This window comes from Notolabrus celidotus, chromosome 3, assembly GCF_009762535.1.
Source record: "Notolabrus celidotus isolate fNotCel1 chromosome 3, fNotCel1.pri, whole genome shotgun sequence".
Taxonomy (NCBI): Eukaryota; Metazoa; Chordata; class Actinopteri; order Labriformes; family Labridae; genus Notolabrus; species Notolabrus celidotus.
The window spans coordinates 27,299,058-27,321,730 of record NC_048274.1 but is presented as its reverse complement, the minus strand read 5'-3'; the positions used below and the strand labels follow the sequence as shown (position 1 = coordinate 27,321,730).

General features: G+C 40.9%; 1 protein-coding gene across 5 annotated transcripts in view; it reads left to right on the top strand.

Moving 5' to 3' along the window:
• Positions 1-21,911, top strand: part of myo5aa (myosin VAa) — a 70,399-nt gene extending 48,488 nt beyond the window's left edge. For 2 of the 5 annotated variants that reach the window (XM_034680172.1, XM_034680171.1), the window contains 26 exons: positions 226-381; positions 592-689; positions 913-999; positions 2,536-2,644; positions 2,754-2,965; positions 3,127-3,283; positions 3,653-3,892; positions 3,994-4,242; positions 4,974-5,067; positions 5,209-5,354; positions 6,080-6,193; positions 6,309-6,443; positions 6,544-6,600; positions 6,729-6,956; positions 9,056-9,156; positions 10,641-10,721; positions 12,494-12,692; positions 14,793-14,886; positions 14,997-15,146; positions 15,346-15,500; positions 15,785-15,874; positions 16,535-16,685; positions 16,766-17,048; positions 17,154-17,328; positions 17,434-17,514; positions 18,057-21,911. In XM_034680172.1, coding sequence (XP_034536063.1) covers positions 226-381; positions 592-689; positions 913-999; positions 2,536-2,644; positions 2,754-2,965; positions 3,127-3,283; positions 3,653-3,892; positions 3,994-4,242; positions 4,974-5,067; positions 5,209-5,354; positions 6,080-6,193; positions 6,309-6,443; positions 6,544-6,600; positions 6,729-6,956; positions 9,056-9,156; positions 10,641-10,721; positions 12,494-12,692; positions 14,793-14,886; positions 14,997-15,146; positions 15,346-15,500; positions 15,785-15,874; positions 16,535-16,685; positions 16,766-17,048; positions 17,154-17,328; positions 17,434-17,514; positions 18,057-18,209 — 3,795 coding nt within the window. In that variant the 3' untranslated portion in view covers positions 18,210-21,911. Of the gene's footprint in view, positions 1-225; positions 382-591; positions 690-912; positions 1,000-2,535; positions 2,645-2,753; positions 2,966-3,126; positions 3,284-3,652; positions 3,893-3,993; positions 4,243-4,973; positions 5,068-5,208; positions 5,355-6,079; positions 6,194-6,308; positions 6,444-6,543; positions 6,601-6,728; positions 6,957-7,558; positions 7,568-9,055; positions 9,157-10,640; positions 10,722-12,493; positions 12,693-14,792; positions 14,887-14,996; positions 15,147-15,345; positions 15,501-15,784; positions 15,875-16,534; positions 16,686-16,765; positions 17,049-17,153; positions 17,329-17,433; positions 17,515-18,056 lie in introns of all 5 variants that reach the window. The other 3 variants (XM_034680170.1, XM_034680173.1, XM_034680174.1) reach the window with 3 other exon arrangements.
• Positions 21,912-22,673: the final 762 nt, after the last annotated feature.

The following is a 22,673-nucleotide window of genomic DNA, read 5'->3' as shown; positions in this document are numbered from 1 at the left end:
CTGATGCTGCTGTGTAAGGCTTTGTGTATAAGGTAAGAGAAACCCACGAGCATGCAATGTGCAGCACAAGAGGCCGTTTGAAACAGCTACTATTATCAATCATAAATATGCATTCATGTGACAGAGTGAAACGCTTTGACCTTTGCTTCTCAGTAAAGTGTTTGCGGTGTCTAATGCTGCCGTCGACTGCTCAGTGTGTGACTGTGATTGGGCTGCTCTTCCCAGTTCCCCTTGCTGGTGGAGCTGTTCCAGGATGGAGAGAAAGCCACCAGTCCCACCGGTCAGGCTCCCGGTACTGGAGGCCGGACCCGCCTCAGCGTCAAACCTGAGAAGGGCCGTGACAAGAGCAGCAAGGAGCACAAGAAGACCGTCGGCTGCCAGGTTGATTTCTCCCTTCAGTGTTGTGTTGTGTTTAGGTACTCAGTGGGGATATTTATAGATTTAAAATCCAGCTAATTTGGGTCAAGATCAAGTTATAAAGTAAATCCACCCTGGAGCAAAGTATCTAGTAATCATTGTTTTGATATTGGATATGATTCTGAGCTGATAATAAGCACATGGATTATGACTGATGGGTGTACTCTCTTGCAGTTCCGTAACTCTCTGCAAATGCTGATGGAGACCTTGAACGCAACCACTCCCCACTATGTCCGCTGCATCAAACCAAACGACTTCAAGCTGGCCTTCACGTGAGTTTTCTTCTTCTGTGCTTTTAGCAAAAATGTACGCATGATTCAAGTTAGTTTTGGTCACGATGGGGCGCCTGATTTTTCTCCGCTGTATGCATTCATTAATTTGTGACAGAATCCTGACTGTTATAATTCTGCTGTGATTAAATCATGAACCAGATCTATCTTACCTCTGGTGTGGTTACAGGTCACCATATTGACTGTGTTGATTTGTCGTTGGCAGGTTTGATCCCAAACGTGCAGTGCAGCAGCTCAGAGCTTGCGGTGTTCTGGAAACAATCCGCATCTCTGCTGCAGGTTTCCCATCCAGGTACAGATGCATTTCTGCAACACTGCTACTGATTACCCTAGACTCTCAAACTATCCATATTTGTTACAGTATGTATCCTCATAGAAAATTACAGGGCACAAAACAATGCAAATGTAAGGATACAGTATAGTACATCAAATTTGTGAATCTCACAGCATTTGAGTGTGCAGCCAGGATAGACTTGATCAGTTCTGATGCACTGAACAAACTTCTAACATTATTTAGCTTGTATAAATGACAAACTGTCTTAATGTAGTTGCCTCCTGCTTGTTTTTTTAAATAATCTGTTTGACATATCGTCACCCTATTAAAATAACGGCCTATGTCATTTTTTTAAGTTTTTGGGAAAACACAAAAAACCATACCAAATGCAGAGCATATGATATTTATTAATCATTTCAATCAAAAAGGCCTTGACAGTGGATGAGTGTTGACATGCATAGAACGTTGTGTGTCAATTGTGTAACATTAAAGAATAAAGTGACTTAGGCCAATTTTCGAACATTTCAGTGTGACTTATGCAACTTTAAACCTGGCTTAAACTGCCCTTTCATTCCATAGTGCAAACTCAAAACTGAAATTACCCTGAGTTAAATTAAACAAATGTCAGGTAAATCAAATTGGTCAGGAGGCAGTCCCTTTCCTCACTTCTCCGGGTCTTCTTTGCTGGGTTTTTATTTAACTTAACCCATTTCCAACATCCAGTTTTGACAACTTTTTGAAACCTGACTATTAACTGTCCTTTAATTCCATAAAGCAAACTCAAAAGGTAAATAAATCTAACCTAAATTGAACAAATGTCAGGTCGATAGTAAACCTTATCACTCACCGGTAGAAACTGATTCAAGAATCATGTTTAGAGCTTCTTCTGCACTATAGATTATGTTGCTTCTTGAAGCAGCTGCCATCATGAAAGCTTGTTGAATTGCCCAAGTCAGACATTTTATACTAAAGAATCACATTTTTTGACTTAGGACAAGAATAAAATGGCCTAAGTCACCCTCTTGACATAGGCCATTGTCTTATGTGGCATAAAGAGCATAATCCTTTCAACTAAGGATTAAGGCAATTTTACCAGAAGTGGCCAGAATCATCATGAGATGATTTAGGCCAAAAACTCATTTTCGTCACAAAATGACTTAGGACATTATTTTAATAGGGTGACGATATTCAATTGTAGGTGCATTCTCCAACACTTCAGCATTGTGAGAAGCATTATAAAGATGTATTTACATGAGATTTTGATTCTGTCTCTATTATACTACTCATTAAAGATTAATCATTTATTGCAGCTACAAGTCTCTAATTTCCAGTTTGAGATTTGAAATATCATAAAATACATGAAGTCTCTCAAAGAGGAATAAAACACAAGACAGAATGGGTTACTTTATATAAAAAAATCAGAAGTGTTTGGTTGTAGTAAGTCTGTTTCTTCATCCACAAACCTCCAGACACTTTTTTTGATTCATCCAATAGTCAGTAACAAAAGTTCAGTTTATAGCACTTATCTACTTTCTTTTTGTATGTACATCTCAGATGGACGTACCAGGAGTTCTTCAGCCGGTACAGAGTGCTGATGGTACAAAAGGACGTGTTACCTGACAAGAAGTTGACCTGCAGGAACGTTCTGGAGAAACTGGTGCAGGTCTGTCAGACTTTCTAACTGGATCACAGTTATAAAGGCATTAAGATGGATTTTATGTGTCCCTCTTATCACTGTCTCACCCTTCTTCTCTGCTCCTGTATACCTTCAGGATCAGGATAAGTACCAGTTTGGTAAGACCAAGATCTTCTTCAGAGCCGGCCAGGTCGCCTACTTGGAGAAGTTGAGGGCGGACAAACTGCGCGTTGCCTGCATCCGCATCCAAAAAACCATCCGCTGCTGGCTGGCCCGCAAGAAGTATCTCCGCAAGCGCAGTGCTGCCATCACCATCCAGAGGTTCACCAGAGGATACCAGGCCCGCTGGTGAGTCAGCTGACCTGGATTTACACCTGGACTCATTTGTTTAATAAGACCTCCTGCCTAGTAAAATCGTGTTATGACATGATAATGTAAGAAATAAAGTGTGTGATGTTAAAGTTATAAATACAGCTCAGTTAAAACGTGTTAATCTCTGCTCTCCTCAGCCTGGTCAAGTTCATGCGTCGCACTCAGGCAGCCACCATCATCCAGAAGTACAGGAGGATGTACGTGGAGAAGAAACGCTACAGGCAGAAGCAGGCAGCAGCTCTGGTCATGCAGACGATCCTCAGAGCCTACATGGCCCGGCAAAAGTACCAGGCGGTAAGACACAACTCACAAAACACTGAAAAACATCCTACTCTAATCAACTCTGCTATGAGGCCTTTTATACAGCGTTCTTTAACCGATCAGAAAGCTTCGTTTCTTCCTGATAAATTACCCCCAACCTTAAAATTTGTGCCCTTATGGTGCAGTTATTCGTTTATTTTCTTTCTTCCTGACTTACCTGGATAATAAAACAACAACAAAGACAAACTCAAACCAGAACATTCTTCAATGCTACAGAAAGAGAAATTAAACATAAACTAGAATCTACAGCTCATGCTTTTGTAAAATGTTCTCTAATCACTCTTTCTGTCCTTACCTTCTCTACCTCTCTTTCTCTCCCTCTCTCTCTCCCTCTGTCTGTAGCTGGTGCGTGAGCACAAGGCAGTCATCATTCAGACACGCGTTCGCGGCTGGTTGGCTCGCTGCTGGTACAAGCGCTGCCTCGTCTCCATCGTCTACCTGCAGTGCTGCATCCGCAGGATGAGGGCCAGGCATGAGCTGAAGAAGCTGAAGGTCGAGGCTCGCTCAGTGGAGCACTTCAAGAAGCTCAACAAAGGCATGGAGAACAAGATCATGCAGCTGCAGAGAAGAATCGACGAGCAGGTGAGCTGTCCTCCCTTTACGTTACTGTCCTCACGCGTTGCTTCAGATTCAACATTTGGATGTTAAACTGTCCTGTCACGTGATCGATCCCCTGCTTCTAGACTAAGGATAACCGGTCGATCAACGAGAAGCTGGTTGGTATGGAGACTTCCTTCACAGCAGAGTGCGAAGGTCTGCGTACGGAGCTGAATCGTTTGAAAGGAGCGGAGGAAGAGGCCAAGAACAAAACCAACCAGGTCAACTCGCTGCTGGAGGAGCTGGAGAGGCTGAAGAAGGAGCTGAGCACCACGCAGCAGGAGAAGAAGACCATCGAGGACTGGGCAACGACCTACAGGAGCGAGATGGAGAAAGTAAGAAGGAAAAGTAGAGGTTTACTTATCCTCCTTCTCCCCATAGGTGTATACAGATACCTTGTATCCGCATGTCCCTCTGTACCACAGTATTTGTGGTTTTCCATCCTTTCTTGGTCTTCAGTTTCAATCCAAGATGATTCCCGAGATAATGTCCCCATACTGTATCCCCTTTTTATACTCATTTGAGTTTTATCTGCAATAAAAACTCCAGTCTTCCATTTTAGAGAGGCAGCTAAATCTCCTCTTCCTAGTTAGAGACCAAAACCCTTAGTTTATCTAGAAGTATATCTTGTATATATTACAAAATAAATTCTCTGCCTAAACATGCACGTTGGCATCAAAGGGAAACAATTTTTTCCCCAATTTAGGAGCGAAAGCGATCCAGGTGGAGACGTGTGCACGGTGAGCTCAGGGGGCAGTGTTTCCCTGAGGCAGGTGAGAGCAGGAGAGAAAGTAGACTGCTAGTGTAGTAGCCACTGAACTGTGTGTAGTACGTGATCTACTTTCTACTGTTGTGTTTCGTATTGTATTATTTTATCATCTGGTAATCAACTAGTAAACAACGTAGTAAGAGTGGAGTTCCAGTTTCATGTTAGGTGACCAATCAATGAATGAATCTGTCACATTCAGATGAAGAATCAGTTTGAGAGATCATACTCAGTCTAAATGTAAAAAGCTTTACCAAACTCTGTGTTTGTTTCTGTGTGTGTGTGTGCGTGTGTGTGCAGATGGTCTCAGAGCTGAAGGATCAGAATGGCTCCCTGAAGAAAGAGAAGGACGACTTGAACAGGTCGATTCAGGAACAGAGTCAGCAGATGACAGGTTTGAGCACATCACCTCATAAATCAAACTGTTATACTGCAGCACAGCCATTAAGTAACACACATACATTTAAATGTCATCTGAACTCACACATTATGTTTCTATGTCTTAAAATCCTCCATACGTGATGTATCCCATCAGAGAAAATGACCCGTGCAATAGCACAGGAGACTCAACAGCTGGAGACCGATCTGAACGAGGAGCGCTCTCGATATCAGAATCTCCTGACCGAACACCTTCGCCTCGAGGAGAAATACGACGACCTGAAGGAGGTGATGGCATCCTCGGTAAGGAACACACAAACCCTGTCAACAATACAAAGCTTAACGAGACATAATGTCGGTCTTTCTTCAATCAACCTTTCTTTATATAGCGCCAAATCACAACAAACAATAGCTCAAGACGCTTTACAAACATAGCAGGTCTAGACCATACTCTAGATTCAAGATTCAAAGGTTTTTATTGTCAAATTTCACTATATATACGAAGACATACAGGAAAAACGAGATGCTGTTTCTCTCTTCCAGCTCTTAAATAGCAAAGGGGAACCTACGAGACAGGGGAGCTCAGGTACTCCAGACAGGTCTATGGTTAGTAACTTTGATGGGACAGGGAGAGTAAAAGTAAGTGATAGGCAGAGAGAGGGGAGATAGGATCCCAGTGGGTCAGTTCCCCTGGCAGTCTAAACCTATAGCAGCATAACTAAGAGCAGGTCCAAACCTGAGCCAGCCCTAACTGTAAGCTTTATAAAAGAAGTAAAGTTCTAAGCCTGTTTTTAAGAGTAGAGAGTGTGTCTGCTTCCCAGACCCTGACTGATAGGTGCCTGATAAAGGCTCGACCTCCCGTGCTAGTTTAGAGACTTTATGTACAACGAGCAGACCTGACTGGTTAAAGTTAGAACATAGATGAGAAGTTATCTTAGTTATCTTTTTGATAAAAAGCAAAAGGATTTGTAACACTCAATAAGTGTTGAGTTTGAAATCTGAATACTTTTTTTCTAATTCACCCGCAGAACATCTCAAAGCCTGGACACAGGAGAACAGACTCCACCCACAGCAGCAACGAATCAGAGTACACCTACAACTCCGAGTACGCCGAATTGGAAGAAGGTTCCCGTGCCGCAGAAGTAAGAGTGTTGTCATAAAGTACAAAACTTTTTGCAATACAAGTCAGGAAGTATATCATTTCAGGATGCTTTTTAGAGGGCATATTCTCAGTCTTAGCATCTCTTTGGCATGCAGGATGTAACTCGAGGTATCGACACTTCGCTGACACTCAAGCTGCAAAAACGTCTCACAGAACTGGAGCAAGAAAAGCAATCACTGCGCAACGAACTGGAAAACAAAGAGGACCAGTTCCAGCGGGCTAGAGCCAGGGTACTGGGCTTTGATTTAACTTTATCAACAAACTTTTAGATAGACACTTTCTCCTTGTCCCACACACCTCATCTATATCATGTTTCAATCCTTCTTTCAGGATGATGCAGAGTTTAAGAAGGCTCGTGGTGCAGAGCTGGAGTACGAGTCCCTGAAGGTAAGCAAAAATAAATGTAACAATAAAGATGATTCTTCAAAAGCAGCTTTTTCATGCCACAGCTTCAGATAGCCCCCCTCTCTGTTATGACAATAAACCCCCTGGCGCTGGATTCTTTCACTCCTCAGCGTCAGGAGCTGGAGTCCGAGAACAAGAAGCTGAAACACGACCTGGCAGAGATGAGACAAAGCCTGCTGGGGGACAAAGCGACTGGTGCTGGGGCCCCAGGCTCACCTGCTTACAAGGTGCTCTTGGAGCAGCTCAATGCCTCCTGTGAGGAGCTGGACGTCCGCAAGGAGGAAGTGCTGATCCTGCGCTCTCAGCTGGTCAGCCAAAAAGAAGCCATGCACCACAAGGTAAAAGGACATTTAACTGTCTGTCTCCTCTGTTTGAGGAGGAAAGGTACATCCATCACCACTCTCACAGTATTTGGCTTCTCATCATCCACGTGTAGTTTAATATCGTGGAACAATGGTCACTTTGTGCCGTTGTTCTTTCAAAAATGATGTTATATTTCAGTGGATGTCTCACTCCTGTTTGTGTCCGTGGTATCACATTTGTCTGTTCTGTGTTCACTTGTACTCGCTTCTCTGTTTGTCAGTGAGCACACACCAAATCCCTGAAATGAGATCAAAGCTCTCATCCTGAAGATTTCTTTTACTGCATTGTTTTTGATTCTTATCTCAGATCTGCAAATTTCTATAAGTTATTCAGAACAATTACAATGTTTCACTGTAACACCTGAACCTGAGACTTGCTTGTAGGCTGCATGTCTCAAAGACAAATGACAAATTGGAAAATACTTAATCCAAATTACAATTTTTCAAGTGCCCGTCATAGTTATTTTGTTTCTGAACAAGATTTGAAAGAAATCCCACAACTGTTCACACTGTTTGTAACAAATGTTGTCTAATTTTGCTGTCTCCACCTTCTCTCCTCCATCCATGCTTGCCCACAGGATGAGAAGGTACAGTTAAAAAAAAAAAAGCATCATGCATGAGTATATCTCACTTTTCTATGTTTAGTTCTGTATGTTAAACATCCATCAGGTTGCTGATTACTGCCAGCAACTCTTAAACACAGTCAGGGTCATATTTCTCCAGCACAGATTTGATGCTGGATTATTTTATACACTTCCTCTCAGTTTCTCAAAATGATTAATTTCATGTCACTGTATCTCAGGGAAGGTTAGCTTGCTAGTTAAAAGATTATTAAGAGTACAAACATATTTTATTTGACTTTTGATCATATTTAGATATAAAATAACTACATTTGAAGAAAGAAATACATCTAATGTTTTGACCACATCATGATAGTGGCTCCATTGCTGCAGCTGTCCACTAGAGGGCCCTCTGAGGCCTTCATCTGGTCTTAATTACACTTCAGGATTTGAACTCCTGGTCTCTGTGAAACAATGGAAAATTGTAACTCAATTTGAGAATGTCAGTGAAGTGAGCAGGCTGAGGAAAAGTGGCTTCAACAAAGACTCCTGAAAAGCTCTGTACATCAGATTAGTTACATTTAAGAACATCACTAAAACTTGCTCTAAAACAGCTGCAGATGGACAAATACAGAATATACAATTTGGCAACTCTCAAGCAAATCATGAAAACACAGAGGAGACATAAGATCAGCTTTTTAGACTATGATGGTTTACATACAGACTGTCCAGGCTATGTGTGTCCATCTCATCTGTGTCGTCCTGTAGCTGTATAAATGCATGAATCACCCTGATGATGGATGTTAAAAACACACAACTGCTCTTGTTTAGTTTCTACAATTACAAAACTAATTACATAATTAAAGACTCATAACTCTTAACATAACTTAACATTGAGTTCTCTGAGTACTGTATAATACCTTACAACATAACTTATAATACTCAGGTTCTTTGCATGTAACTAACCTTAACTGCGTTGCTTTTAACTCAGTAAATATGAGACTTGTGTGCAGGTTGTCTGCTGTGCTGTAGTCACACACAGACATAAAGATATTCCCTTCATGCTAAATGAGCCTGGTCTTGATATCCAACTGTCACATAAAACCCTGCTCAAATATTTTGATCTCATGTGACCACGAACCCTTGAGGTTTACTAATCAGCTGATGCTCGGCTCTCGGCGCTGTCAGCCTCTACAATGAGCACCTCTTGTCTTTTGAACGCCGGTGGAAAAGGCCACCGCTGTGATGTGACATTCCCCGCAGATAGACTCTGCTGTCACAGAGGCTTCATTTGATGGCTTGAAGGCTCAGGCTGGCTGATGATTGTCAGAGTGAAAGGACAGCAGCAGCCAAGAGCTGCAGTGATGCTGGCAGGGAGTTGACATAGCCTGCTGAGAACTCACATTCATGAGACCACTCAGACTCAGTGATGTTGTTCATGATGCAGCTCTACAAGCAGCTATGTCACCCGTTAACATACTCCTCACACATACTCTTATGCTTTACTTTTCCTAGGAGACCATGACCGAGCCATCCATCTATGCCGAGGATGTGTCCAAACTGAAGGACGCTGACGAGCTCAAGCAGGCTTGCATTGGCCTCAAAGACACCAACAGGTACTTTGTCACAGCTGTGACTCCTCCTAGTTTACAGGTCTTCACTTATATCAGCCTCAAATTCCCTCCAAGCCCCAACTTTGTCATTTCTCCTTTATAGCTTCTCAATGAGCTCTTGTTGCACCATTATTATCACCATAAAACATGTATACAAAATGTGTGTGTGTTTGTGAACGCTGCCTTGTCCTGTGCAGATCTCCAAGGTTCATGCATAAGCCGTTGGATCTCAATGATCTCCTGAGTAGGCTGAGGTAACCAAAGGAGACGTGGCCTATGCATCATGGAGCAGAGCATGCATGGCCACGCTGTCACCAAACACAGACGACTGACGTCTCTGAATCTGAATCAGCTGATTCTTCTGTTCAAAGCTTGGGTAGCTGTTCGTAGCATTTTTGCCCTAACAGCATGTCTGATAATTGCAGCTGTAGCTACAGTTTAGGTCTTAGCTGTGCTCTACCAAGTATACCAGTAGTCAAGGTCTACAAATGCGTGACTTTGGGGTCAAGTTCTTAACTACATATCTCTGCATGGGTTGCAATACTTCAGCATGATAACAGAGAGTCAAAGGGTGTTATAAACCTACTTAATTGAGTTACAGTTTCCATTCAAACAAAGATATAAGGTATTCTCTTGGCTTCAACAGCTCTGGTCTTTTTTTTGGAGATGCTGCAGAACTTTACAATGCAGTGTTTACAAAATGTGCAGCATGTAAGCATGGATATTTCTGAACCTCAGAGGTACCTGCATCATGTTAGATTTAGTTTAGATAGGAAGTAGATACATGACAAGACTCCTTCAGGGACTGACTTTCAGCAGTGACAGACTTGCTGCTGATTGTAGGAGGCCTCCTGTCTCAGCTTCATGGAACGAGTTTGGCACAAAACCAGCATGAAAGCCCTTGCTGTTCTGTTCTGTTTGTTTGTTTGTTTGTTTGTTTGTTTGTTTGTTTGTTTGTTTGTTTGTTTGTTTGTTTGTTTGTTACAGCAGAGATGCACAGCACACATTTAATGAATGGAGTGTGTTTGTACATCTCTGCTTTTATACCTCTGTTTCTCCCATGTTACTCCCTTCGTTATTTGCAATCGTCATAAATAAAATTGAGAGTTCAGAATATTAAGCATGCTACACAAAGATAGTAATGGACTCCACCACTGTTTAGATCAGCACTGTAAAGACACATAAAACCACCGTTATTGATCAGTTTAGTCGAAAATGCACTGATGTAGATTTGGAAGTTCATACAGTTACATATAGTTTTATAGTGCATCCTGTTCCTCTTCCAATGACACACAAAGTATCTACACTAAGAGGTAGATATTTACATATAACTCCAGATGTATCAGCGTAGTGTACTCCACATTTACACACAGAGACAGCTCAGATAAATCTATTCTTGTTGTCTTGTTTATCTCCCTACCCAACCATACCACCTCTTTTTTTTGTCATCCTGTTGTTTATGTTCCTTTGTGTTGTGTGTCGGTCAGATCTGCTGCTCCAGACTTCCATAAGCTGAATGAGGACGGAGAGCTGTGGCTGGTTAATCAGGGCTTAAAGGAAACCATCAGGTGTAAATGTTGTGTTTAAACACAAGCATGAATATTTGCCTCTTCACTGGGAGAGGATGTGTGCTGCTGTTTTTCCTTCCTTCAAATCTTTGATCTTTCACTTGAAGAACCTTTCAGAGTTTTCTTTCACATCTAGCTGTTTCTTTGGTCTGAAGGTGATTGTTAGATAATGTGACTGTTTATGTAAGAGTCTAAAAGTCCTCTGGACCAGCAGAACTCTTGAAAAATGTTATCCAATCCAAATCACTTTATTAATATAGCACATTTATGCAAAACAATTCAGTTTACCAAAGTGCTGCACAGTGAAGCAAAATAAGTGAAAACACACAGAATATAATAATAATAAAAATTATAATCATCATCATCATCATCACTAATAATCATAATAATCATCATAATGAAATATTAGATTATAGTAATAAAACACATAATACACTTCAAAATATGATTAATAACATACAATTACTGTAAAAAAAGAAAGAAAAATAAATATAAGAACAGACAGAGATAGAGACCACACAACTCTCTAAATGCCAAGGAGTATTAAAAATGTTAGAACAGTTTTTAAAGCTAAATGTATGAATCGAAGCATTTAATTATATTTTAATGATACAATCGTGTTTTTATTCAAAAGCCAATAAAGTGGCTACTCTAAGTCTACTTCATGTTTTATGCATATTGACCCAGGGCCCATTACTTGCCTATAAGATGTTGCAGCAGTATAGCAGTACAATGATATGCAATAGATTGTAAAAAACACTTAAAAAGAGTAAGATAGGAAGCTGTAATACTTTAGACTCACGCAGCGTCACACTGTTCTATTCTAGTTTCTGCACTGTATAAAAATGTTAGGGTAACTGATCTTTCCCCCCAATGTTTCATTTTATACAACAATATACTCAGCTTTGTTTCAATTTTCCATTCTGTCTAAAATATTGCAGCAGAACCCTCAACCTCTTACTAACCTTATTAAAATCACCTGTAATGAAAATCTCCCAAATGACAGAGCATGTATTAACTGCATATTGACTGTGTTGAACAGAGTTTTTGCATATATTTAATGATGTAGTCTGCTTCTCAAACTAAACTGTTAGGATTTCTCTTATGATCAGTTGTGCTTGATTGCTACCTGATACATGTTTCCATCCCTGACATTTAAAATACACTTCAATAACTGATAACTGAAGAACATGAATGCTTCATTTTAAGATATTAGATTTGTTATGTTTAACTTTATTAATGTCAAAATTACATAACAAGATTAATCTAATATTTCTTCTGAAAACGTAGACAACCGTTCACGTTACAGGGGGAATGTAATGTTTGATAAGAGTCTATGAATAGTGGCCAAGCGTAGTGGCATGACTAAAGTAAGAAACTGTTTGTCTCTGCACAGCAAAAGAAACTGGGCCTCTATAAGCTTCACCTGCTCCTGGCCTGACCTCTGCCCAGAGGGTCTGCTTGGTTAGACTTTATTTGATGGTTCAGTTTAATGACCCAGCAGAGTTACAGATAGTGTTCAGAGACTCTGGGCTCTGGGCGCTGGGCGCTGGGCTGCTGGAAATGTCTGCACAGCATGCAGCTGTATGCGTCACCACACTGTGGTTAACTGTCTTCCCTCACAATATGATGCTAACTTTATTTTTCACACCCTTTCTGTTGTTACTCCCCACAATCCTCCTCTTGTCCTCCATCTTTCACCTCCTTGTTTCATCCTTTCCCTCCTGTCCCTTCTCTTACCCCTCTGGTCTCTCCCCTCCTCCCACTCCCAGGTTGCTGGAGCACCAACTGCAGACTCAGCGGAGAGGTTACGATAGTGAGGTGGAGTCTCTGCGAGGCGAGCTGCAGAACGTCAAAGAGGAGAACAACCGTCAGCAGCAACTCTTGGCTCAAAACCTGCAGCTTCCTCCAGAGGCTCGAATCGAAGCCAGTCTGCAACACGAGATCACCCGTCTGACCAACGAGAACCTGGTACGCTGCAGCACACACACAGACACACACAGGCATCACTTCACCTTGAGTCTCAACACACTCAAAATCAGACACGCTGCAGTGAAAGCTTGCAGAGGACATCATCAACAAGATGGAGGTTAACAAGTTAATAAACATAACTATAGCAGTTAATATGTATTTTTCTGAAATAGATCAGTGAAAACTCCTCACATCTTTTTATTCATAAATATCTCAACAATGTAAAAGCACAGCATGGTGGATCCTTGTGACGCAGCTTAATGAAGCACCAGAATAAGAGAATCAAGCCTTGTTCTTGAGCTCTGCGCAGCATCACTCTTTAAATAGCAAATTTGAAGGCATAGCAACTATAAGTGTTTAATTGTTGTGTTTTGCAGCTCTATTTCTTTCTGATTTATATCTACAGCTCATTTAAAGTATTTTCACATTCTTGCATCTTCTTGAAAGTGAAAGATACAACACCTTTATAAATATGTTATTACACTAAAACACTGTTCCAGCCCAGCAGTTGAATACTTTTGCAACAAAGCTGAAAAACATAGATTAATAAGAAGCCTGGCTTTGTGAGACGGTTACAAAATCCATGTCCAGCAGCTTGTAAGCTTTAATACATTTGATACCGAGATTGCTTATTAATTCAAAAGCAGTAAGTCATTGAACACTGTCTTAAAAACAGACATGAGAGTGATAACTATCTTTTAATTTGACTTTTCAACAGAAAGTAAATCAGCTTTTTGTCCTAGTGTGTCAGGTTATTACTATCACAGATTATTCCCCTGCAAATGTCAGCAAAGATGCAAAGACAGAAATCACAGCTGGTTTAAAGTTGAGTAAAAATGTACATCTAACCTGTAGTTTTCTTAAATGGGTTTGTCAGCCAGGACTAGTAACCTGCTAACTTTATTTTAATTTCTAGAGCAGTGGACACTTTGAGGATCATCTCTGTCTTTGTATGTGTGACAGGATAAGTTTTTAGCTGAGTCCTCCATACAGGGGTAACAAAAGAAAGCTTTGATGATAAATATTGTCTTTTATTTTTAAGTAAGTGCTGTGTTGTTCTAATATGAAAACAGTTTCTGTCATATCATTTTAATTCCTTTGGTTTCCTCAAACCTTGATTCTGCTTTTCATCAAAAAATACATCGTACACATTTACAACTCTCACATTTAGCTTATCTGCTGTATTTCTTTAACTCAGACAACCAAAGAATAAAAAACCAACCAGATGATTTACACAAAGATAATCACACATGATTCTGAAGTTTGGATTATTTCCCAGGAGCTGTTTAGGTTCATGGTGTTATTTCCTCTTACTCCACACATAAAGAAACTAAGACGACCACAGTAGTGCTGTTTCTCACACACACACACACACACACACACACACACACACACACACACACACACACACACACACACACACACACACTCACTCACTCACTCACTCACTCACTCACTCACTCACTCACTCACTCACTCACTCACTCACTCACTCACTCACTCACTCACTCACTCACTCAGAGACACACTCACTCACTCACTCACTCACTCAGAGACACACTTATTCATGGGGGCGGTGTCACCTGACAGGAACTCCTGGCTGAGGACCCCACCGCGTCCCGAGAGGCTCGAGTCATCATTTTACGGAAGATGGTTGTATGTAGAGATGCAGTGTGTGTGTGTTCATGCATGTGCGTTTGCATACGTTTGAACTAACCCAGGTTTCAGTGTGTGAAATGAAATTGCGCTGAGCAGCTGAATAGTTTTAACTCTTCGTAGCAGTAATTCACCGTGGAGCAGCTTGACACCTGTTTCTCTTTTCTAACAGCCAATGAATCTTTGCTTTCTTCTTCTTCTTCTTCTTCTTCTTCTTCTTCAATTGGGCAGAGCAGCTCTCATGTTGATTCAACTCTTCCTGTTTGTTTGTTGTTTCCAAGGCTTATATTTTCAAAGCGGACTTATAGAATGCTATACCACTGTTGCTGACAGCATCAAGCACCCTGATAGGTCAAAGGCTTCCAGTTTTGTCCTCACTGTACCCTCTCTCTTCTTTCTTTTCTATCCATCTCTCTCTTCCTCCATCACTTCCACACTTCTTAGGATCTGATGGAGCAGCTGGAGAAGCAGGACCGAACTATCCGCAAGCTCAAGAAGCAGCTGAAGGTTTACTCCAAGAGGATTGGAGAGATGGGAGGTAAGGGAGAAGTCTTCAGTCAGCCAAAGCTTGAGAATCTGTGTATGTCAAGTTTCTGTTTCTGTTTCTTTGCTTTCTTTCTTGACATGCATGTTGTTTGTATCTCTCAGCGGGTCAGGCGGAGGGGCAGACGTCTCCAGGGCAGATGGTAGATGAGCCAATTCATCCAGTCAACATCCCTCGCAGAGAGAAAGACTTCCAGGGGATGCTGGAGTACAAGAAGGAGGATGAGCTCAAACTAGTCAAGAACCTCATCCTTGGTAAGAGCTGATCATGAAGAGCTGAACTGAGCACTCAAAATGAAATGTCTACAAACTTTGAAGAAGATTCAGAAACCAGTTAGACAAAACTTTAACAGTACCGTGATGCCAGATTCCTAAATCCTAATTCAGAGCAGGGGAGCTGTTCCTCTAATGTTCTTTGTCTGTCACTGAACCCTTCCTACCTTCCTCTTCACAGAGTTGAAGCCTCGCGGTGTGGCCGTGAATCTGATCCCAGGTCTGCCAGCCTACATCCTCTTCATGTGTCTGAGACATGCAGATTATGTCAATGATGACCAGAAGGTCCGCACTCTGCTCACCTCCACTATCAACAGTATCAAGAAGATCCTAAAGGTTTGTGTAAAGTGTGCGTGTGATTGTGTGCGTGTGGTGCTCAGATTACATGCAGAATGATCCCACACAGGAAAGATGTTTAGAGCATATTGTTACTTAGTCAGTGTTGTTATGGTCTAAAATAGTGGGCAAACAGAACAAACATTCTGCATAGGTACGTTTGCAGATCTGTTGCTTGTAATATTTGATGCTCAGTCATTTGAAGGATGTCTGATAAGAACTCTAGTCCGACTCTTTCAGGCTGGTTCCTTAACTGCAGTTTGTGTCTTCCTCTTTCCTTTCAGAAACGAGGAGATGACTTTGAGACGGTCTCCTTCTGGCTGGCTAACACCTGTCGCTTCTTACACTGTCTGAAACAATACAGCGGAGACGAGGTAAGGATGACACACTGACACATGGACATAGGAACTGTGTCATACATGTACAAATTCATAAAGATACTTACTAGACTTTTGCACTGTTTTTCATCCTGATTATTCCAAACATGCCGCTGTTAAAGCTCATTCAGTCAGCTCAGATTTATCACAAGGCAGATGTAGATAAAGAAGCTGTTTGTTTTCTTTTTCTTTGTACAAATTAATTCACTTTTTTGATTCCTTATTTGATTTCTTAAGAAGCAGAAGACTTTAAAATCAAATTGTAAAATCATTGGAGGACAAAGTTTGACCACATTTTTACTAAAGGCCATACACAAGCATTCATTCTTCTCGGACTTCACACAGTCACAACCTCTGTTATAGATGGACTTTACTGGGCTTTTTATCATTCATTCCAAAAATTGGACATCTGTATGACTGACTCAGTAGTATTAAAGTGACTGCAGATGGTTTCCTCTGATCTAAGTCAGAGTATATAAAGCAAAGCCTTCAGGACTTATTTTTTGTAAGTCATTTTGAATATAATACATCATTCCCCACCTTACTTCAGTTTGCTTTTGATGTGACAAACTGAAAAAGTTCAAAGGTGGTGATTACTTTGCTTGTGTACAAATTCTTTGATTTTGAAATGTTTCAACTTGTGTTTGTGCGTCTCAGGCCTTCATGAAACACAACACATCGCGGCAGAATGAGCACTGTCTGTCGAACTTTGACCTGGCTGAGTACAGACAGGTGATTAGTGACCTGGCCATCCAGATCTACCAGCAGCTGATCAAATGCATGGAGAATATCCTGCAGCCCATGATAGGTGTGTGCTCATACAACATAACATGTTTGTGGACATGTTTTGCTTATGTGCAGTACTGATTGAATGTGTCTTCCCTGCAGTCTCTGGCATGCTGGAACACGAGACCATTCAGGGCGTGTCGGGGGTGAAGCCCACAGGTCTCCGTAAGAGGACGTCTAGCATCGCCGATGAGGGCACCTACACCCTGGACTCCATCCTGCGACAGCTCAGCGCCTTCCACTCCACCATGTGTCAACATGGCACCGACCCCGAGCTCATTAAGCAGGTGGTGAAGCAGCAGTTCTACATCATCGGTGCTGTCACCCTCAACAACCTGCTGCTGCGCAAAGACATGTGCTCCTGGAGCAAAGGCATGCAGATCAGGTAGGCGGATATCGCTGCTCGCCGAGGAGCTTCAGAGCACATATGATGTACATTCCCTATGTGCTTGTTTGTGGGTTTTTTTGACCACTTATATGATGTGTGCAGATACAATGTGAGCCAGCTTGAGGAGTGGCTCAGAGACAAAGGTCTGATGGTATGCGGAGCCAAGGAGACCCTGGAGCCCCTGATCCAGGCCGCTCAGCTGCTGCAGGTGAAGAAAAAGACTGATGAGGATGCTGAGGCCATCTGCTCCATGTGTTTGGCACTTACTACTGCTCAGGTAAACTGTCCTGTAACTTTTAACTCCATTTTAATCCTTCTTTAATTGTGCATAGTCAGAGCTTTTTTTCTTTGACATAACCTCTCTGTGTTTCATCTCCCTCAGATTGTTAAAGTCCTGAACCTCTACACTCCAGTCAATGAGTTTGAGGAGAGGGTGTCAGTTGCATTCATACGAACCATACAGGTGAGTTCTACATGATGTTTCTGGACAGATAAGTGCCTTACATATAGAACACAAACAGTCTTAAAGAACCGTACCTGAACAACTATAACACTAAGTTATTAAAGCTTTTTTAACTGTTATTTAATAATGAGAAATTTAAAATCTGAACATACTGTACCAGTAAATTCTGCAACCATTTTTCTCCAAGATGCATCATACTGTATCATATATTTAAATGTTATTTCCGCTCTGCTGTTGCATGTTTTACCTGCATTTAACTTTTTATGTATTTAGAAATAATTGCAGATTTCAGATCAGTCACACATGCTATAACTTTTAGAACAGTGGGAGCAGGTATGAGGCTCATTTTGATAGATTGCACAACTTGAACAAGTACAATTATATAACCGCTAAGTTCCCTTCCTTCCAAATAAGTAAAAAAAAATCTGAATATTTAAATGTGTTTGTGTTCTAAGTGTTAATGCTAAATGATAACATGTGCAAGAACACTGTAAGTAAAGGATTTTCTTGCCATCTCATCCGTTCTCTCTTTCTCCCCTCAGACCCGCTTGCGAGATCGTTGTGAGAGTCCTCAGTTGTTGATGGACACAAAGATGATTTACCCCGTCACCTTCCCGTTCAGCCCTTCCTCCCTCGCCCTGGAAACCATCCAAATACCAGGCTCGCTCAACCTGGCGTTCCTCACCCGTGTGTAAACAAAGGCCCCACAGGACTGCACAGAGTCCTGCAGCGACCGCGACATGTTGGCCGCAGTTAGAATTAAAAGTCACCTGACAAAAAAAAGAGAAAAAAACTTTTTTCCCTCAAATATCACAAGATTTAAAAAAAGTTCTGAGCATCACAAACCAAACATAACTAGGATTGTACCAACACAGTGGCGCACATATGTCTGAAAAATAATGAGCTCATAATTTGAAACACCCTGTCCTGTTCTTTGAATATATCCCTGGTCTGAACCTTCACATTCACAAATACAACATGCAAAATAATACACACAAACCCCAACACAAGCTGAACTGTCAACATACATCTGTAAAATACATCAACTGAACATTGAAGTACACGCTACAGCCATGTGCACCTGCACTATTTCACACTTACAGTAACACACACACACACACACATAATCTCTGATGTGAATAAAATCTGGAAAAAAAACACCATCCATCCACTGCTTGTATAAACGCCTGAGAGGCCACTGGCCCAGATCAAAGCCTCCAGTTCTTGCTCTGCACCGAAACCTGGGATTGTCTCCGTGGTCTTGACCCCCCAGCTCCCTCCTCTATGTTTCAACTAGTCGTTCAGATAGTTTCTTCTCGTCATTGTCTCGTTCTCCAGTGAGAATGTACGCACACGACACACACAGGAGCTCTGAAAGGCGACGCTGAGACCTCACAGGAAGAAAATACTTAAGAAATAGCTTGACGTGTGAGTCCCAGTACAAAACCAGCAGAGGGATATGTGCTAAAGTAAGCTCTCTCCACTACATGATGAGGTAACCTGGACCAGGCTTTGTTCTGTCGTTTGTCATTTTACTCTCTGATCACAGTCGAGCCAAGACAGAACTCATCGTCTGTACTATATTATTTATACATATATAAATATATATAAATATTAATAATATATATCATGTATTTTATTTATTGCATCAACTTCTGACCCCCGCTTTCCTTTTTAGAGGATTCTCTTTCTCAACATGAAGGACGGGACCATCATTTCCCAGGATGAGCAGCTGCATTAGAACAGTTTTAGTCCATTTTAATCAATTGTAGGCGATTTATGTCAATATCAGGTAAAAATTAGAAGTAGTTCTATAGTTTAAGGATTGCCAGCACAGATTATGAGTATTAGTTAGGTTTTGTCTTAACTTGGAGATGTTGCTTTATCATGTTTATCCTGCATTTCTGGCAGATGAAGGTGACATTTAGAAAGTACGAGGTTGAAACTTGATCAAGGGTTGAACCTGCTTCACTCTGAACTGTTACAGCTGTGAGCTGAGCGTCACAGGAAACACCGGCACAAAGATATTACTCACGCACACAACATTACACTCTGCTCTACTGGTGTTTTTGCACTCCCCGCATTTTGTTTTCTCTACTCGTCTTCTCTGGTCGCAGCTCGAGTCTGAGCATTGAATGTTTTACTCTTATCATTGTGGAATTATTTATTTCAGTATTGTCATTTTCTTGGATTACAAAGTTTTGTATAATGTTAAAGCCATGTATCACTGAGCAGATAGCATTCTCTGAAGTGAGTTTGAGAGAGAGCCTCAATTCTGTCCAGCTTTACCACCGTGTTTAAGCTTTTATTTGCCACACACACGCACACACACACACACACACACACACACACACACACACACACACACACACACACACACACACACCGACAAAGTGCAGCTCTGTGGACTGAATCCTCTCTTCTCCTCTCCTCTACTTTCTTTTTGTTTGCCAAGAAGCACGACATGGGCTATTATAACCAAAAAACAACCGAACATTGACGCTTTCCCCACATCTCAACTACACCTCGCGCATAAAGTTTACAGTTTCAACGTAGCTGGACATATTTGTCTTTTCTGATTGATGGCAGATTCTTTCGGATTAGATATCCACATGAATTTGGCTCCTGCTCCCAGATGCCGAGGGTGATATTGCAGTACACCCATTACTAAACCATTCAGGTAAACTGCGATAGAAAAGCTGAACAGCATGAACTGCTGCTACCGCTCTCATCTAACCTGTCTGAGCTGGGGCTTACTCATCATTAGCAGTAACTAGACATTTCCTTGCATGCTCTAACTTTGTTTAAGCTCCGTACAAAGAGACCTGGGTGTAGCTGAGTGTTGATGGACGGGTGTCAGGGAATCAGCCCATGTTGTACGATAAAAGTCCTTTGTGTTAACTCTGTCCTCGCTGCCTCCTGTTCAGCACTTTTGCTTCCTGTTGTGCCATTAGTATTAACCGCCAACCAAATTTGCCTCTCGCCCTCATGTGAACCTTATTTTAGTTTCGAAACCTCATCCTTTCAGAAAGATGTTGTTGTTTTGTTGAGGTGCTAACACACAAAGGAGATTAGGAACGGTCCCTGATGTATCTTGTTATTTTTAGAAATGATTAACAGAGTAAGCAAAATATTTCTGAGTAATGTTTCATTCAATGAAGACAAGCTACAGACAAAAGTTGTACATGGAGTGAAGAGATTAGTATGTGAAGGTATTTAGTGTTGCACTTGTATTTGAAAATGATCTGATATCCATCCTCTCTCATTGGGACCACGTGTTATCAATCTGCCTTTGTTCTATTGTTTGGATTATTCGGTACTTCAAAGTATGATTTGTGTGAAGACAACATATCTGCTGGTCGTGGAGAGAAAAAGTGAAGGAATAAATTAATGAATGTGTTAAACTGTTAATGACGTGTTTTTAGCTGCACATTGTGGACAAAGCCTTATCTGAATTATTTGCTATCTGAATGACAGAATCGACCGTGTTTTGTTCTGTCAGCGTAGAGGTTTGTTTTTCATTGTAAAATAAATATGAAATGTTAAATGTGATCATTTTTGTTTTGATAAGGTGCATTTTGTCCTAAAGTTGGTGTCACAGATGGGTTGCACTGTTTAGTCGTCAGTCAAACTGCACTTTTTAGACATTGCTGAGGAAGTCAGGTGGATGGATATGAAGCATAAAAAGAAAACTTTACATTAAAGAGTCTTTCTTCCTTAAATTCCCACATATTAATAATCTGCGGCCTGTCAAGCTTCTTCCTATACATTCCCCATCCCGTTATAGCAGGCGCTTCATTTTTTAGTGATTCTTCTTCCTGTTTTGCTCAAACTTTCAATCAACACGTGCCACAGGTTCAAAGATGAACTCTTGTGGTTGAAGCTCCAGACTTCTCAGACTTGTGGATTCATGGGCTAAGAGTATAGATTGGGAATAAAGGCCGGCCTTGATAAAAAGTAGAATAAAAAACATTTTCATTAATTAGTATGTTTGTTGAGCAGTGCTGTTGCTTCTCTTGTGCACTCAGACAGGAGAAAACTTCATTCCTTCACTCTGCGTTTTTACATTAAGGAGAGATGGTTGTACGATATGACGTCGCCATTATAAATTACCATTGTTCTTATCAGCACTAGCATTGATTGTGCCATTTTAAGATAATTGTGAAAAACAACAAACACTATATCATCACTCCAGCTGTTACTGTGGTTTACTGGTGTGAACATACCGAAGCCAGAAACCAGATGTTTCCTCTCTGACCCATGTGTACATTTGACAAACTGGACTGTTTGTAGTTTCTGGTAGCTGTGCTTAGTGAATGTGTTCACCGTTAAGAAACTAAGAAACTTGGAATAAATTGTCAAATCTGTAAAAGTAAAATAAAAGAATTCAGCACTGATCAGCTGTGTGTTGTTTTGATTGGTTATGTTTTTGCTTTTTTAATGACCAGCAACTGAATTTGTAGCCATTAAAGCTCCAAATTGATTTTAGGGCCCTCTGTAGACAAAAGGGTCCGAGCCGATTTCATCCTGTACATGTGTAATTACTTTTTCTTGACAAATATCTCATCCTGTTGTCTCATTACAGCCAAATGTTTTTTAAACTCTTTGCCATGGAAAAGGTAGAAAAGAGGTGTGGCAGCAGCATGCAAATAATCACTTGGTGAAATACTGAAACCTACATTCTGCCAGAGGTTTCCAACATAAAAAAAGACCAGCACCTCTTGTTGATGGTCTTGTTTACATCTTTTAGGTCATATGGAGCATCAGTATTAATGTCAATCTGTTTATAACTAAACACTCCCCAAAGGACTTTCAAATAATCGTCATCTGCAGCACTGATTTGTATTGGAAATGTTGCAAAGGTGTATTTTTCCTTCAGATGTTGGACTGTTTTATTTTTACTATTTCAATGAAAGCACAAGAAATGAAGAGTGCCAGTAATCTGAGATGGATTTAGGACTATTATATCACATTACTGCACTTTCTCGCTGGTTTTAAACTACGTTTTTATATTTACTTACTGTAGGCTTTAGGTTTATGTATTTATTTCTTTATTTGTAGAGTCTTCTTTTAGCTTATTATCTATTCTGTATGCTGCTGGACCTGAGTAATCTGTTTCGTTCCTTCATGTTTTTAAATGTGATTGAATGACAATAAAG